The sequence below is a fragment of the Pollachius pollachius genome (genome assembly GCF_949987615.1).
Source record: "Pollachius pollachius genome assembly, chromosome: 7".
NCBI lineage: Eukaryota > Metazoa > Chordata > Actinopteri > Gadiformes > Gadidae > Pollachius > Pollachius pollachius.
In genome coordinates, this window is record NC_136940.1 from 23,531,842 (window position 1) to 23,548,884 (window position 17,043).

At 44.0% G+C, this 17,043-nt stretch overlaps 5 protein-coding genes across 7 annotated transcripts; 3 read left to right on the top strand and 2 right to left on the bottom strand.

Moving 5' to 3' along the window:
- Positions 1 to 3,066: 3,066 nt before the first annotated feature.
- LOC307078108 (uncharacterized protein) lies at positions 3,067 to 4,781 on the top strand. Its single transcript, XM_079739723.1, has 2 exons — positions 3,067 to 3,200; positions 3,671 to 4,781. The coding sequence occupies exons 1-2, from the start codon at positions 3,073 to 3,075 to the stop codon at positions 4,647 to 4,649; spliced, it is 1,107 nt and encodes a 368-aa protein (XP_079595849.1). The 5' UTR covers positions 3,067 to 3,072; the 3' UTR covers positions 4,650 to 4,781.
- A 547-nt stretch (positions 4,782 to 5,328) lies between these two features.
- Positions 5,329 to 6,759, top strand: nr2c2ap (nuclear receptor 2C2-associated protein). Its single transcript, XM_079739550.1, has 5 exons — positions 5,329 to 5,633; positions 5,776 to 5,866; positions 6,151 to 6,256; positions 6,389 to 6,456; positions 6,620 to 6,759. The coding sequence occupies exons 1-5, from the start codon at positions 5,596 to 5,598 to the stop codon at positions 6,740 to 6,742; spliced, it is 426 nt and encodes a 141-aa protein (XP_079595676.1). The 5' UTR covers positions 5,329 to 5,595; the 3' UTR covers positions 6,743 to 6,759.
- Positions 6,760 to 6,844: 85 nt separating this feature from the next.
- On the bottom strand, positions 6,845 to 9,180 carry rfxank (regulatory factor X-associated ankyrin-containing protein). The gene is made up of 9 exons (XM_079739546.1): positions 9,051 to 9,180; positions 8,833 to 8,976; positions 8,546 to 8,671; positions 8,391 to 8,456; positions 8,139 to 8,239; positions 7,929 to 8,054; positions 7,672 to 7,738; positions 7,492 to 7,572; positions 6,845 to 7,357 (listed from the first exon to the last, which is right to left on the bottom strand). Exons 2-9 carry the CDS (start codon positions 8,945 to 8,947, stop codon positions 7,254 to 7,256), a joined length of 786 nt encoding a protein of 261 aa, XP_079595672.1. The 5' UTR covers positions 8,948 to 8,976; positions 9,051 to 9,180; the 3' UTR covers positions 6,845 to 7,253.
- Positions 8,349 to 12,429, top strand: borcs8 (BLOC-1 related complex subunit 8). Of its 3 annotated transcripts, none has more exons than XM_079739548.1 (6): positions 8,349 to 8,469; positions 9,544 to 9,656; positions 9,884 to 9,948; positions 10,035 to 10,142; positions 10,417 to 10,508; positions 11,976 to 12,429. In XM_079739548.1, exons 2-5 carry the CDS (start codon positions 9,567 to 9,569, stop codon positions 10,484 to 10,486), a joined length of 333 nt encoding a protein of 110 aa, XP_079595674.1. In that variant the 5' UTR covers positions 8,349 to 8,469; positions 9,544 to 9,566; the 3' UTR covers positions 10,487 to 10,508; positions 11,976 to 12,429. The 3 variants fall into 3 exon arrangements, with proteins under 3 accessions (XP_079595674.1, XP_079595673.1, XP_079595675.1); XM_079739547.1 differs by lacking the exon at positions 8,349 to 8,469 and adding an exon at positions 9,244 to 9,386; XM_079739549.1 differs by lacking the exons at positions 8,349 to 8,469; positions 10,417 to 10,508 and adding an exon at positions 9,244 to 9,386.
- Positions 10,539 to 13,646, bottom strand: tmem221 (transmembrane protein 221; the record flags this gene model as incomplete). Its single annotated transcript, XM_079739545.1, has 3 exons — positions 10,539 to 11,624; positions 12,724 to 12,809; positions 13,348 to 13,646. 3 exons carry the CDS (start codon positions 13,644 to 13,646, stop codon positions 11,098 to 11,100), a joined length of 912 nt encoding a protein of 303 aa, XP_079595671.1. The 3' UTR covers positions 10,539 to 11,097.
- Between the last annotated feature and the right edge of the window lie 3,397 nt (positions 13,647 to 17,043).

Below are 17,043 nucleotides of genomic sequence, written 5' to 3' on the forward strand. Positions count from 1 at the left end.
ACTCACCCACCTGTGGAGCACAGCAGATATGAATCACGGCTTGAGCGTTCTGCGCAAGGGGGGCTTTTTCATCATAATCTCGCTGGAAAGAATGGTGTGCTGCACGTTTGATAAACGCTTTGAAAGATGAGGCAAGCCTTCGCTTGTAATAGCGCAGAGCCCGTAGGCCACCGGCATCCAATGTCTTGCATATTCAAATGACGAATACTAATTGGAGAATTCAAGTGTGTTTACACACCACGCGCAGATACCTCCTTCAAATGTAATTATGTGTTGCCTTTGTTGTTGTATTGTCCCTGAACAATGCATGTTAAGAGTTTATCACAGTTTACAGCAGTAAAACATGGCAGCCTGTCCGGGCCGGTAGCCCGAAAGGTAAGCGGGCGAAACGGGGACACAGCTTTCTCGGTGTTCCTACTAAACCTGCCAGTAGAGAAAATAAAGAAAAGAAGACGGACAGCAACTCACGACGACCGATGCTTTCTAACACGCGTCGCTAAATTGCAAATGATGCCGTGTCGTAACGAAGGCAGCGGAGCATGCTGTGCGAATGCTTTTTGCTTTTAATGGTTTAATTAAGGAAACCGCGCTCAAAGTAGAGCGGAAAATTCCAACATGGAGATGAGGCTGTGGCTGGGCCTGGCAGCAGCAGAGACGCTCAGGACTCTGTGCTAATTGCTCCACCATCACACAGATGTGTCTCAGGTTTCGGCCCATTTGCTGCCTTATTAAAATGAGCCGCACCCCAAAAGAACACCAAATCCTGTCTTTTCTCCCTGACTAAATGATTTACGACATCCCCAGTCCATTGTGGCATCCCTATTTCCTAAACCTTCTATCAGAATCAATAAGGCAGCGCTTTTGGCTTGGGGCACCGAGCATATGTTTAATCACCCACTGAAGCAATAGCACCACAGTCCTATTGGGTGATGTGTTGTGAGAAATGTGTGGTTGAAAAACTCAGGAAACTCACAAACAAAATTGGGGGTAAGCTCAAAATAGCCGATAAACCGCAAGCAACGTCTGGCTCTCTGTGTGTCCATCTGTCTGGCTGTCCGGCTGTCTACATATCAAATCGGGAACTCACTTTTTTTTTTTTTATCAGCTGCATGTCAGTAATATATTTACTGCCTTTTTTTAAATACATTTCAGGATGCGGTTTTGAACTGAAACTGTTTATTTATTTATTTATTTATTCAATCACACTTAAACCGGGATGGCAACATCTCTCCGGCCCGCCATTGATGCTACTTTGTTATAAAATTGGAATTGGTAGCCCAGAATGAGCTGTCCGTTTCCATTACGTTGCCAAAGAAACTGGCATGACGTTTCCTTCCTCCATTTTTTTTCCTCTTTATTGCAATAGGCAATTTTCAGTGATTGAAAACGTACTTAACAGAAGCATTCATAAATCAGCGCTTCCAATCAACCACAAACGATTGTGATTTCCATGCATAAAGTTTTAAAAACAGAATACCTTTCATATATAAAAGCATGGCCGTGTCACAGTGGAGGTTGAGCAATGGGCGGAGTATTACTGGCTCAAGAGCCTTCCCTCCAATAAGTCTGCAGTCCCTGACTGGTCCATTGTCGTGGATTATATCAGGGCATGTTCATTCAGACCTATGGTTATCGGAACAGCAGGGACATCGTGGAGGTCATCATCTGCGCTGTAACACTCAACACACACACAAACATGCACACGCTCGCTCACATGGACACACACATGCACGTTTGTCAAACCATAATCATCTGCACTGTAACACTGAAAACACACACACACACACACACACACACACGTGCAAACACTCGCTCACACGTGCACACACATACACGTTTCTAAAACCATAGAAAAATGTAATGGGTGATTCGTGATAAGAATTATTTTTTTGAGGCGTAACTACCTCCTGCGCAGCCGAACGCTCAATATGGTTTCTCCTAGTAATATCAAGTATTATTCATCCAAAGGTTGCAATGGTTAGGCAATCTATTTGCCTTTGTGCTTTTCGGGAATGCTTCAGCTTTATGCGGCATGGGGGCCTGATGTCTTTCTCCCTGATCAGTTCACCTTTTGGTGGCATGGGGCCCAATGGCTATTTTTGATGAGCAAGGGAAAGCCTTTGTCAAGCGTCATTAGCTCAGTATAATGATTTGATAGTTTTTCTTTATCAGTGACTTTGAATCAATGCACTTTATGCTCCGTTCCAGTAGTGCGGGGCAAGAGTAAAGTCACATAGTATATTGTGGCGAGAAGCACGGGAAGGACGTTACGGGGCCCAGGTTTAGTAGTTATGCAACTCTCGCGCCCCATACACCGCACGACTGCGAGAGTTGCCTTTAATTGAACACACACACATTACACACAAAAACACACTCAACATAACCATTTAACATATCGTCTCAGTGATGGTGTCGGAAACAACAACAACAACTAAAATACACCCCCACAGCGACCAACCCCAACCCATGAACCCACAAAGGACCCAGTGGTCGCCATAGTGTATTAATGCGGCATTCGAGGTGCATCATACACCAACCGCTCAGATTGCTCTTGTGACGTAATTTCTTGCGTCACAAGAGCTTTTTGGGCATTTTTGTGGGCATCGCTACTCGACGAGTCGGGGAAGAACAGTCATTGGCTAGTCTTTGTTTTTGTTAGCTACATTAGCCTCTTTAGCATACAAGCTCGAAAACAAACAAAACTTTACATTGTATTTCCCGCACAGGAAGAGCGTAAAATGCATACATTCGATAGAGCAGATATGTAAAAAAAAGTGTGTAAGAGCATTTGAAAAAGAGATTATAACGTGGTACAAAGAAAATACATCTCCTTACGGTCGCAGCCAATCTTTGTACGGTTAACCTCGCTGGACTCGGTGGCCTCTAAGGAGCCCGAGTGGATACGACCAAAAGGGGGCGTGCCTCGGTGAAATGCCGCAAGAAAGCTGGATCTCGAACGCACCTCGAACGCACCATTGCGCGCGAACGTGACGTCATTTCCTGGCTTGTATCACTTTATGGAGTTCCCGTTTGTGTTTGCGGGCATCGCTACAGGACGATTCGGGGGACAGCATGGACGACATTAGGGCAGCGGCTGTCTCGGTAGTAGTGGACGCTTTCATAGAAAACGAGAACAAGATTGTGGCTCTTCTAAACAAGCTCCAGGATGAGGAGGCACAAGAACATAGAAGACGCAAACGGTATGTCCACACTTCAGTTGGTTTGGTCGCGTATAAACGTTTTTTGCAGCGTTACAAAGAATCATCTTTTACTCGCAGGCTAGCAAACTAGCTGCCGGTGTGCTAAAAACAAAAGCGACGTAGACTGTTGTGAGGCTGAAGTGTTGCTCTGTACTTCTGTACTCTACTATGTCCCATGTAACGCATTTATTGTGAGAACTTTAGAAGAATTGCATTGCTTAAGTTGAAGATAACTTTTGGCGAATTTGAATGTAATATGTATAAGACATCTACATGCTCATGCGAAAAGTACCCTGGACATGCACATCTTGAATTGTTTTGTTTATGGAGAATTACAGTTATGGATAGATCCTTTGCCTTGTGATGTAATGCAATAGAAACACCAAACGGAATGTGGTTGCTGATGTGAAAGAATTGTTGTTTATCTATATGAATCAGTTTTCCCCTCTTTTTCTCTCTCCCTCATATAGGGCTGTGGCTGTGGCTATGGCTATGCTGCGGTCCAAGCAACAGATCAACGTCCATTCTGGCACAGAGTGGAAGTTAATGCTGGCTATGGATGACCCCACATTTGTCCAGAACTTCAGAATCACAAGAACCCAGTTTAAGGTCCTGCAAGGGTACCTAGAGGAGGGTGGCCTGCGCAGTGACCACTTCCAAGGTCTGCCTCCCCTACCTGTTCCCAAGAAGGTGCTCATGTTCCTGTGGTACATGGCCCACCAGTACTGCTTCCGGGAGATATCTAACAAGTTCAACGTCTCGCGTTCATCAGCGCACCGCACCGTATTCCGAGTGCTGACCATCATGTCCGCCCTTGGCCCGGCTTTTGTCTCTTGGCCTACAGGCAGAGATGAGAAGAGTGTGTCCGCCACCAGCTTCGAACGCGCATGTGGCCTTGAGGATGTCATAGGAGTGATTGATAGCTGCCACATCAGGATCCAGAAGCCACGGGTCAGAGGAGAGGACTACAAGAACCGGAGGAACTACTGCTCTATCCTCCTCCAGGGGATTGTTGATGTTGAGGGGCGCTTCATCAACGTTTTCGCTGGAATCCCTGGCAGAGTGCATGACGCCAGGATGCTGCGCTCATCCCCATTTTTCGAGGAATGGCGGGAGAAGATGGGGGAGTACCGTCTGCTGGGGGACGCCGCTTACATCGGTCAGGCTTTCCCCTTCGTCGTCACCCCCCTGCGAGGCACCGGGACTCTCACAGACGCAGACCTTCGTCACAACACCGACGTCAGCCGGGGCAAGGTCATCGTTGAGCAGGCCTTCGGAAGGATGAAGTGCAAGTGGAGGCGCATCAGAGACTTGCAGAACACACGCCCCGGCACTGGGGTGAAGATCATCTTGGCTGCATGTTATCTTCACAACTTTGCCCAAGGTGCCTCCGGAGTATGTGATGAACACCCACATGGATGTCCAAGAGAGGAAGATGCCAACGAGTAGGAAGTTGTGTTCGGGCAATTTTTTGGGAAAACCAAAGACTCTACCTAGTTAAATAATAGATGCTTCTATACACTTCCCATTTTTTGACTTGTATTACGTATATTGCTGACACTATTCCTGTGTTTTGTAATAAAAGTGTTAAACCTTAAAATTAATCTTTATCTATAATCCAGTTTATTTAATGGGGGAAAATGGAAAGGCACATTGTAGAACCAGATAGAAATATTTGAGTGAATGTGTGTCTGAATGTCACATTCTACACTCAAAATGGGCCATTCCAGACAATTCTACTTGTAATTGCTTGGAGACATGAACACTTAAGACAGTGTGTGCATAAATAAGCCACAACTATGCACCAACATGGTTCATACTATTTGTGGGTGTGATAACAATGCAAGGTTTCCTTTGCATGACAGTGCAGGTGAGTTAAAAAGGCAGTGAGGTGCCTTTTGTAACTAAACAAATTTGGGTGACATTCAAACACACTCAGGCTTGGATGAGTTAAAAATATAGCTGTTTATTTCTGAAGCAGAATTTGTGAGAAAGACAACATAAACATCAGTACAACAAAGTTATAACCATAAAACTAGGAAAATGTAAATCTGTGCAAATTGTATGTCTGCTTTAGTTGTATAAAAGGTTTGAGATTGCAAATATAAAAAATAGCTAGACAGTCAAATACTAAGGAGACAAAGCGTTTGCAACTAAACTGAACTGATAAAAATAATCATATGGGCATAATTAATTTTGTGTATAAATGGTAAACCTGATCTAAAAATAATTTAACTTATTTTATCGACGTCTTGTCCTGATGAGTGTGCAACTAAGTCGCAAAGAGCGTGGCTGCCATCTAGCGGATAAACTGAGTATGGTACACAGTTCGCTGCCCATGATGTCGTAAACTGAGAACAAATTTACGGCAGTTTCAACTAAAGGGAAATGCAAGATGGCTACATCGTTGATATGCCGAGAAACACAGAGCAGGTAAATAGGCATGGCTCCTCAATACACACTGTAATAACATCGATAAGGGATGGATCCCGTACGTAATCTATCCACCTGCTATAAACAATTATAAATGTGTCCAAAAACCATTAGATCTGTGTAATTAGCTGTCATTTTCCAGGGTGAGTTCCACACTTAACAGAGATGCTAAGCAGTTTGGAAAGAAGTATATGTTTGACTCCAACGAAGAAACGTGCTGGAACTCCGACCAGGTAAAACTGCACCTGTCCGTATATTAATTACACAGTCAAATATTGTGTTTTCAGTTCAAAGTCAAATCTCAAGAGCTATCATCTCCTAGAACAGTGGTTCTCAAACTTTGCTGTCTTAGTTAGAAATGTTCATGAGTACCACCTGCAGTACTCCAAAGAACCCCTAGTGGTACACGTTCCCCAATTTGAGAACCACTCTCCTTGAAGATGGAGCATCCCATGGGATGGTCATGGATAAAAAACCTGAACATACCCAGCACAAATATTATCTTTAACTTCAACAGGGGGAGAACCAGTGGGTTGCTCTAGAGTTTCCAAAGAACGTCAAGATATCAGAATTGAAGGTCCAATTCCAGGGAGGATTTTCCGGGAGAATGTGTCGACTAGAAGGTAACGATAAATAAATTAAATTATAAATTAATTAAAGTTGATCATATTTGGTCAATGACCAAATTTGACAACATTTCCATAAAATCCACCTTGATATGTACATTTTTCTAATTGTGCTTTTGATCTCACTAGGATGCGTGAGTGGTGGTGAGTTTACAGCAATAAGCCAGTTTTACCCTGAGGACAACAATTCCCTTCAGATATCCTTTGTTTTACTGTTTAGAATTTGTCATAACGACCACATGGCGTACAGGTTTTATGTTCAGTCTTCTATATTGATCTCAAACAATATTTATACTGGATTGGATTTAAGTCACACAATACGTCATTCTGCGCTTATTTTGATCTTAACTCCACACCCACAGCTTTCCCATACAGGAAGTCCCTGCAGTCAGCCGGCTAAAAATAGTATTTGAGGACAGCAGTGACTTTTTTGGGAGAATAATCGTTTATTCTTTGGACATCCTCGGGGAGCGAGCTTCATGACATGTGTTGTTTTATCCCTGAGGGAGTGGAAGAGGTTCAGACTTCTGACGGTCCGATGACACTAACAGACATCTGGCCCACATGAACCGATTGCACTGGATATAGTCTGGAGGAAGGTGGCTCTTCCCACTCTTCTCTGTGTCCAACCAGTGGAAATGTGAGGGACTTCGCAGTGACATTGAAGTGACAATGAAATGTTGTGTTTACACCTTGTTTAATGATTTCATTTTTCATCAATATCTGTGCCATTCAGTTTTCATTTTTTGAAGAAAAAATACATTACAAACCAACGCTTTTGCTTTTGAGTTTTATAAAAAATATATCACATGTAATAAGAAAATGAAAAAGAAAAAACGAATATAGAAAACCATACGGATACAATTCAAGCTTATTGGAGTGATTTGATACCACATAACCTCGCACCGCACAGCAGTCCTGATAAGTCCACGCAACCGGCCAATGCCATCTTGGTCCCACTCTAATTTAAGTGCAGCACGTCCATACCACTCCTTTATTCACACAAATCTTTCCTTCGTGCCAACGACAGGAACCTTTCCTTCATTTCGTCATCTGGACTGTAAAGTTGTAGAACGTGTTCCTCCAACACTTTCTGAACTGTAGGGTCAAACCCAAATCGAAACTACTAAGTGCTCGCTACAGTGGAGCGGCAGCAATATGTCGAGATTAGAATTACAGTGAAATAACACTGCAATATTACCATATATATATATATAGAGAGGTATACTTACTCTTTTTATGTCCTAGGGCGACCGCCAAGGCTGTTGGACTGTACCCTGAGTCGGATTCAATGGTCAGGTCTGCACCTCTGTCTGACAGGTGTTGGGCATTAAGGGTTCACAGTTACTGTATTCAGACAAGTGTGATCCATATTCATAGCATTTAGAATATCAACAAACTGCTGGTTTTACCTAAGAGTTCCTGAACACACTGGATATGGTTCCCTCTCACCGCGTAAAGAAGGGGGGTTCCACCGTTCTGGAAAACCAAACAGTTAAAATCAGTGAAAATATCTGAAAACCATGATGAATTAAAGTTATACATATACTCTGGTTGTCATTACAATGGTGTATGTGTGTGTGGTCCGTGATTGCAGTGCTAAGTCTTTCTAAACACGCTGTGTGTGGCATTCACGTCATACTTTCATGATACATTATTGATCACGTACCCAGTCGTACGTGTTAATGTCCACCGCAAGAGCAAGCAGGGACTTCACAATGTCCACAAAACCTCCCATGCTCGCCAGGGTTAATGCACTCTCTCGTTCCCATGCAACAGTTTTGGGGTCTGCTCCCTACAACACAGTGAAAACACATTAGACGGCATGCTCTCCCCTTCCTTGGCTGGAACTGATCAAGATAAAGTGTCCATTATTCACCTCGGCCAAGAGGTAATCCACCACAGCTTTCTCCCCAAACGCAGCCGCCCACATGAGGGGAGTGAAGCCCCTATCATCTTGTTTGTTGAGCAGAGAACAATCTGGAAAATGCACATACCCTACGTTATCCTCCCTTAACAAAAGGCTAATGCAGTAGATCTAACACATTCAAGTGAGATGTAAACTAGATGTCGACATACTAATTAGGGTTGTGTTGCCCTGGGGCTGGTATTGATTACAAAACTTTTTCACCTTTATTGAGATGTACGGCAACCTGGCAGACATCTCCCTGAGCTGCCAACTGGTGTATGGACAGACCTTGAGAAAGCAGGTAAAATATACGTAACTAATAGCGAGACAAATATAACTATAAAACGGTCCACTTCTAAATATGAGAACATATATACAGTCTAGCGTTGCCGGGAGGAATGTGAGCTCGTTCCCCCGCTGCCTGTTGGTGAGGCTGGTGGAGTGTTTGATCAGACCCTCGTCGTCCACATCCACGTTCTCCTGAGACACCACCAACGACACATCTAGGAGTAAACGTCAATTTCATCAGCAAGATATTTGACGGACGGCAATAGAAGGGTCATTTTGCAAAAAGACGAACAACGTCGCCCGCGAGGGTGACGTTGGTGCAATAGGTAAACAAAGTAACCGATATCTGTGAGCAAAGAGGTTGGAGATCGCATACCATGTAAACCCAGTTGTTTGGGATCCGGGAGGCAGGCATTTGAACCTTCATTTTGAACCTTCGATAACTCTTCTTCTCCAATATCATCCATTGCCCGCAATTTAATAAGTTGCATTGCCAACTTATTACAGATAAGTGTACTTCCTGGAAGAGGCGAAAGTAAATTATGCAAAATCACGTCAGCAGAGACCACGTTTTTGAAAAAGATGATGTCTTACAATCACTTCATTGTCTTCTCCAGCTTATGAATATCCACAGATGATTTATGGAGAGGTAGATACATTAAAAACCAAATCGCTAGGGGATACAGCCAAGAGCATAACAAGTTCATCCACATCGAGGGTAGGAATGACTTTCAAGGCACCACGTTTATGATCGGAGAGTTTTCTTGGAGGCACCGACCCATCAAAACACGGAAGTAGTCTGTCATTGTTTTGCCTGTTTTAATATCTTCGACTCGTACACTCCAAAACATTTAAATAACATCGATTAGACCATTTGTAGCCCAGTCTGCGACATGGAAGACCAGGAGATGCAGCTGAAAGTAAAACGAGGTAGTTGACTTGGAGAAGCATTGTGTTTGTTAGTAATCATGCAGTTGTTGTCAACTGATTCATTAGACCATACATTTGCAATAGAAAATTAATGGAGGTCCTATCACTACTTCGTTAACTTTTCTAAATGTAAAACGAATACCTCTTATCTTTACAGTCTCCGACAAGTTCACGGAGAGCATGTACGTCCTGGCCAACGAGCCCTCAGTGGCTCTGTACAGGCTGCAGGAGCACGTCCGCAGGTCGCTGCCAGAGCTGGTGCAACATAAGGTAGGCTATGAATAATAGTACTTTAACGGAGAAAACGCTGTCGGCAATGCTACATTAAATTTGACAGGCTTGATTTGTTTTCCCCTGGTGAATTATTAAAACAATATTTAATCAATTGTTCATATTTGGCTTACGCCCATCATTTACATTGAATACGTGCAGAATGCCATTACCAGTATTCATTGATCCATTTGAGGATGTTAAAGATGTTCCATTTGCCCACACAGACTGATATGCAAAGCTGGGAGGAGCAGAGTCAAGGAGCCATATACAGTGTGGAGTATGCATGCAGGTAAGAAGCGCATCCATACAAACCTTTTGTAATCATTCCAACCGCCCACTGACAAATGTAATCCTTGTGGATCTATTGATTTGCAGTGCAGTGAAGAGCATGGCCAACAGCACCTTGTATTTTAAAAGCATAGATGGCCTCCTCCGCCAAGCGATCAGCATGAAGGAGCAAATTAGCAACTCTCAAGGACGCAGGTAGGAGGCAGCAGAGAATGGTTCGAGTTCACTCTCCCATCATTTTGTTTCAATGGGATTTCTTTTCAATGATTTCTTATTGTCATAGCATGCTTTCCTTCCATCACCCATTCACTTTGTATTCCTTTTGTGTTCTTTTTCTGTTGATTTCTTCTTTGTAATCATTATGTTCTACAAAACCTTATACTCACTTCCCTTTTAATATTTTGATTTATTCATTCTATTATTTTTGGTTTTACCCTTTGTTCCCGTTTCTTTTGCCCCGTGCATGTAGCTCACTTGATGTGATCCAAGCCCCCAGCCCCCCCGCCCCTTCTCCATCCTTCCCAACCAGTCCCTCATGACCCCTGGATGCAGGTGTTAAAGGTCAGTGCTGAAGCTTTGAGAACTGGCCAATAAAACATGTACGATTCTCACCTTGAACGACGCACAACTTAACGGTGCTGGACATAACACTTTTATTTGGTTGATTTCATCAGCTGAATCAGGTAATCATCAGGTTAATTAGGTGCCCACTTTGGTTCCTAGTGTAACTGCAACAGATTGAATGCTTATCATTGGAGTAGAAGTTTTCCAACATTTTATTAACATTAAAAAAATTCTAAACAAACCTTTACACATCTGTGGCACTGGGTGGAAGTGGATTCTAAAATTGTGGTCACCCAGATAAAATGGTACAAACTCTGAGGTATCGGTCGACTCCATAATCTTAAAGTGATTATTAAATGATTAACAGCAGAAAACAAAATCTTTCTTACGACTCAAAGTGAGCTCCAACTACCCTTGAATTAAACACAACAAAGTTCACGATTTACTCTGTTCTCATGACGGCGGTCCGTATCGAGGCGACACCCACGATGGCAGCCCTCGGGTGAAGCGTTATAAAGGTTGTCTCTTCTTGGTTGCAAAGTTCTGTATTACTGCAGCCTGGCACTCTCGACCAAACCGCACCGCGTCACACCAGCGTTGAGTCTTTCCCCTTGCGTGCCAGGACGCTCCTCATCTCGTTGTTGACCCCGTTCCACGGCTTGGTCGGGACCTGCAGCAGCTCGGCCGACAGGGTCCTGTGCATCCGGGAGCTGCTGCCGCCGCTGCTGTAGCCGTCCTTCTCCCCGCTGTGGCCCTGGGACACTCTGGCCGGCGAGTACCGCTGAGCCGGGAGCGGCTCGTGCTGTTTCGGGGGCGGGCAGGGTGGGTAGGACGTCTGCCTCTGGAGCTCAGGCTGGCCGCGGTGCATGCGCGGTTGGTCCAGGCCCACTTTGGGCTCCACGGGCTGGGGGAAGGGGGCTCCGCCGAGGACGTCGTGCTGGTTCTGGAACAGAGTGTTGAGCCGGGGGTTCTGGTCGTGGCCGGCGGTCTGGGAGGATTTCACCACAGAGTGGATGACCACGATCAGCAGGATCAGGATGCCCGAGGAGAGGACGCACGCGCTGGCGATGCCCGTCTCCACCTCGAACAACAGCAGCATGTAGAGGGACATGGCTGAGGGGAGGGAGAGCAAATGCAGAGTAGAGACTTCTGATTTCAGGCGGTGAATGTCAGCTAATAAGTTAATGGTACACAGGGCTTTTATTTGTGTTAACCGCGTATTAGTTTTGAGGTTGACGTTGACCTTTCGGGATATTTTGCACCTTTTTGAGCATGGAAATAAAATGAAAGGTTTTGCTTTACGTTGTTTGGTTGACCCGTTCAGTGTGGACTTTATAGTGCAGAAAACTGGATATTTTGCTCAACAGTTTTTTTTCTATAGATGTCCCCCATTACACAATAAAGTAACTTTTCATTCTGCCAGACAAATGATCCTGAAATGCATTGTCACGTGTGTGTCTCCAGGAAAAGGGGCGTGGAGCCGGGGGCGGTGAAAGAAGCGGGAGAGAAGCACGGCTCTGGGCTGTGAGCCGGCCCGTTCAGCCAGCGCTGTCACCCCTTCAGTCTCCCTCCCCACTCCAAGCTGATGGATGCAGGGGTGGGGTTAAAGTTCCAACCCCCTCCTCCTTCATTACGTTGAGAAACTTGCTGACCACCCCCACTCACACACACACACAAACACACACAAACACACACCACACAGCTCAGTGGAATGGAGCCAATGCACTGCTGGACTCTGCTTTAAAACATTCAAGCAATGGACGCCACTCAAAGAAATCTTTGTTCACTGGGACACACTAGACACCCGTGGGGGTGGGGAGGGGGGAGGTAGAGTGGCCATTTTATTTGCTATTGAGAGGTTTGGTTACTTTTGGATGAGAAAACACAACCAAAGTTATGTGACGTTGGTTGTGAGAAAACCGATTGAAGTGTGTAAGCTTGCACTCAATGGAAATGTTTGTTAATTTAATATCTGCTTTTTAATAAAAATGTAACGTGTCAAATTTGAAAGATTCATCTTATTATTATTATTATTATTTAGCCTTATGATTGCAGCTTCCCTAGGCTTAACGGTTGCTTGGGAGGAACATGGTAGAAACGTTCAACTCTTTTATTAAGAAAGTTTGTTTATTTCACTGAGAGTACAGAAGGCCCTTGAGGGGGAAAATATCCTCCAATGTTTTGGGGAGATTTTTTGTGTCTCCTTTCTTACCTGCCAGGTACACAGACACCCCGAGACAGAACAGTCCGATGGCCACATGGCGAACCGCTCTGCTCTCCAGCAGGAACCAGTCCGATCTGTGGAAGCAAACAAGCTGCATGGGGCGTTCTGTTCGCCAGGATTGAAGATTCAACAGATTTGAAATCAGTGATGCGATCAGTAAATTTGATGTGTTATTTGACTATGCTGAAACATCCATAAATCCTTTTGTTTTGGTTGAAAAGTTGATTCACAGCAACACAAATATTTAGCACCTGTTGTGGCCATAGTTCCAATTGATCACTGGTGCGATAGTGGATGACTGAAACCAAACTGGGAAAGGGCCAGCGAGGGGCCGTGTGCTGGGAGCATAATGAGGGGAATGTCTTTGTTTAGACCAGATTCCAATGGAGTTTAGAGGTGGGGGTTGCAGGCGAATGCCTCATCACCAGTATGTAGGCTACGCTTGAAAACAATTAAAAACAATAATCGGCCTAAAGTTTATCCGATAAACACAGTCATGTTATAGCCTACTACATCTGGCACCGGCGGTTCAATAAATTCCTCGCAAAGGGTCAATTGAAGTGCTAAACACAACTTGTTAAGATAATCGCCTTGTGCTGCAGGAGCGGTTACCTTTCTGTGTCTTGTTCTCCGCTGCATATCTCTGTTGAAAAGTAACTGTGAAGAAGACACACCACTACTGAGCTCAGGTTGAGGGTGAGCGACAACGCCGAGAGCACCGTGGACACCGGCAGAAGGACGTCCCAGACATGAGCCGGCACGATGGAGGTATTCCGGGGGGACTCCTTCACTGTCTTCTGCTGGGAGTGGAGCTGGAAGATCAGGATGACGGATAAAACGGACGCGAAAGCCGACAGAATTCCCAGGAGGGATAAAACGATGACAGAACGTTGGCTGTAGCTGGGCGGCATCTTTACTGGCAACGAACCATCAGCAGCCAAAACTTTGATCAACTAGAGCAAAAATAATTGGCAAAATAGAAACACCGACGCGAATCCCCCAGACACTACACCTCGCCTCGAGGATTAATCCGTCCACGGGCAGCAGTTATTGCAGAATCCTTAAACCCTGAGGCGTGTGCGGCCCTGCAGGAATTTGCAGTGATTTGCTTGTTGTGGGAGCGCAATCACCGGCCGGACTGAGGCAAGCATGTGATGTGCCTTAAAATCCCCAGATTAAAAAGTTGCAACAACAATAGACTTCTCACTTGGGTTCTTGGAGACAATGAGTTGACCTGACCCACCGCAAGTCCCACATGCCTATGAAAACAATAGGCTGTATTACAATTTTAAATCAAACAACACTTTGAATACACACATAGGCCCTATTCATGTTATAAAATGCATATTTGTTGGCAAGGGCCCTACGTGTCTGCTACAATATTAATAATAAAAAACTAATCAATAGACCTATTCATAAAATAAGAATGCTTTGAAGTCAATAATAAATAAGTAATATATAATCAAACATTTATTAGACTGTATGGACATAGACGTTCATGTCCAGACGATGTAGCCATCCAATTTAGTATACAGCGAGATGCAAAAAGAAAAGCACTTGAATTGTTAAACAACATAGTTTGCATCACTCAGTCACTCGTGGCTTCTAACTCATCTGAACCCTGGTGCATCAGTTACCATGGAAACCAACAGATGTGCGTCTTTCCCGCGCGTTGATTTTGTTGATTTATGCCTTTCTGCCGCAATTAACCAGGCGACATTGGATTTAATGAATGAAAACATCTATCCCCAGGAGGGCATTATGATTTCCACACAAACAAATAAACATTACACTGATGTGAAACACAGCAGTGCTAAACACACACAAGAGAATAATAATAGGCCCACGACGACATGAGAGGAAGACAAAAAGCATGGTAAACACAGTGATGAACACATATTCCTAAATATACATTCACTATACAACTTTGCAATTCTAATTTTTAGATATTTGTAGTCCTCTAGTATGTTGCTATTAATGGCTTTAACTGTTGTGGGCTATAAGTTTGCTCAGCAGAGCAGCGATCACTATGAGTCTCGAGGAGGTTAAGGTATAGGCTGGCCCAAAGTCTTATCGCTTCTTCAGCCTGATGCTGTTGGGATGCTCTCAAGGCTCTCACACACAAACACTGACTAGTGTGTTCTATTTCTGAATCTGACAGCTATACCACATTCTAATGAGGGCGACAGCGCCGAGCTGTTCAAAAAGCAGAAGTGAAATGTTTGAGGGGGGGAAAAAAAGGCAAAATGTGAAAACGTACCAAAACTCATTTCTATCTTGCTCTAACAATGCTTTATTTTGTTGTTGTTGTATTTCAATGAAAACGAGTTGCTGTCTTCGTAGACCCTATGCTTATATATGCTTATTATGATTAGGTCTTTGAACTGAATCTATAAACAACTTTTATTTTCAGGCAAAAGGCTTTGGTTTCAATATTTTGGAAAAACAATAACTTCAATAGCAGTGAGTAAGTTGTGAATGAACAGATCAAGGTTGTCTGAGGCAGGCAGGCTCTGAGGCAGACACACTCCAAGGTGTAGTTAGCTGCTGGGATGTTGCTGAACACTTGCATCAGCTGCACCTTGGGTCTCCTTGTGACTGTACAAACTTAACATCTTTGAGTGCTGTTGATTTAGAGGTGTGTGTGTGCCTGTGTTTGTGTGTTTGTGCCTGTGCGTGTGTGCTCACATTTGAGTATGTGTGTGCATGTGTGTCAAGTGCGTGTGTGTGTGTGTGTGTGTGTGAGTGTGTACATTTATGGTCCCACGTGTGTTGGTGTGTGTGTGTGTGCATGCATGCATGGATTCGTCCGGGTACGTGTGTGTGTGTGTGTGTGTGTGTGTGTGCGTGCGCGCGCGCGTGTGTGTGTGTGTGTGTGTGTGTGCATGTGTGTGTGTGCCTGTGTGTGTGTGTGTGTGTGTGTGTGTGTGTGTGTGTGTGTGTGTGTGTGTGTGTGTGTGCGTGTGTGTGTAAGAGAACGAGAGAGAGTTGATGTCCCTATGGCTGATTGTTGTATGTCATGTACTTCATGGTCTGGTCTATTTTTAGCAGCTCTGAGTGCATGTGTCACATCCCAAGAATAGGCAGGAATCAGACAGCTCATGTAAGCCATTCATTTATTACAGCTAAGAATATCCGTCAAACTGACAGTATGCGGGTTTTCCCTCTGCTTCCCACCCGTGACGCATGGAATAAGTATGGATGCATATGTACTGTATGTGTACCCTTTGTATAAGCAAGGCTCATTTAGGGGGAGATTCAAGGCATTCGTATACCTTACAGACTGTACCGTACTTGCGGTTGTCGGTCAATTATATTGACCGACAAATGCACCAGCGTTGCTTTTGAGTGTAGGGTTTATAGTATAGAATGAAACCACTGGATGTGGATTATTGATTTTTCATCAGTCTGAATGGAACAAGAGTGTAAATCAAAGGCAATGGTAGGCAAAAATAGCCACCCATCAAGGATGCTATCTATAGCACCTGCCGTTGATTCCCCCCCCCCGCATTGGTGTTGTTTTACTGTAAGTGCCACTTTTATTCCTGGTCATTTATTCCCTTGCTTTTTACCTACTCACCCCCCCCCCCCCCCCCCCCCCCTGCCCCCATCCCTCCATCTCTATTTTTAGGCTTCATTATTGATTCAGTCGTGTTAGTGCAGCTATTGAATGTATACAAAGGGTGATGGTGCATTGTTTAGTGGAATCGTACCAAAACGGATTGGGTCAGTTCACTTTGAACTGGTGGTCTGTAAGTACACCAATATTTTTCTATTTTCCCCAAAATGATATCACCTAATCGGCTGAATTATGTTAGGCTATGAACAATATATATGATCAATCTTCAGATACATCTTTTAATAGTTTTTCAATATTGAGAGCACAATTCCATCTAAACATTCAGATACATTTCTTATGAAGGCTGATGAGGCTTCAATAATGTTTAACATTTATATTGTCTCATTGATGGCACACCCGTTTTCACTCAAACTCAAACGGTTTCTGGGTTGTAATAATTAAATAATAAGAACACTTTTGATGCACATGCCTACATAAAAAGTAAGAAAGAAAGCCCTCATCATGAACAACTTTTGGACGTTTCATCTTCTTTCTGTATCGGATACAGCCTCAATGAGAACTTCAGTATCTATAAAATTCCTCCTGTGAATATATTAAGAAAGAATACTTAATAATTAAATAATTTAACGTTTCTCCGAATATTTGAATGTAAAGTCCCTATATGTGGATGTTTGGAATGGAGGCGGGCGGTTGTGTCGCTGTAACAGCCAATGGCGTGGCAGAGGAGG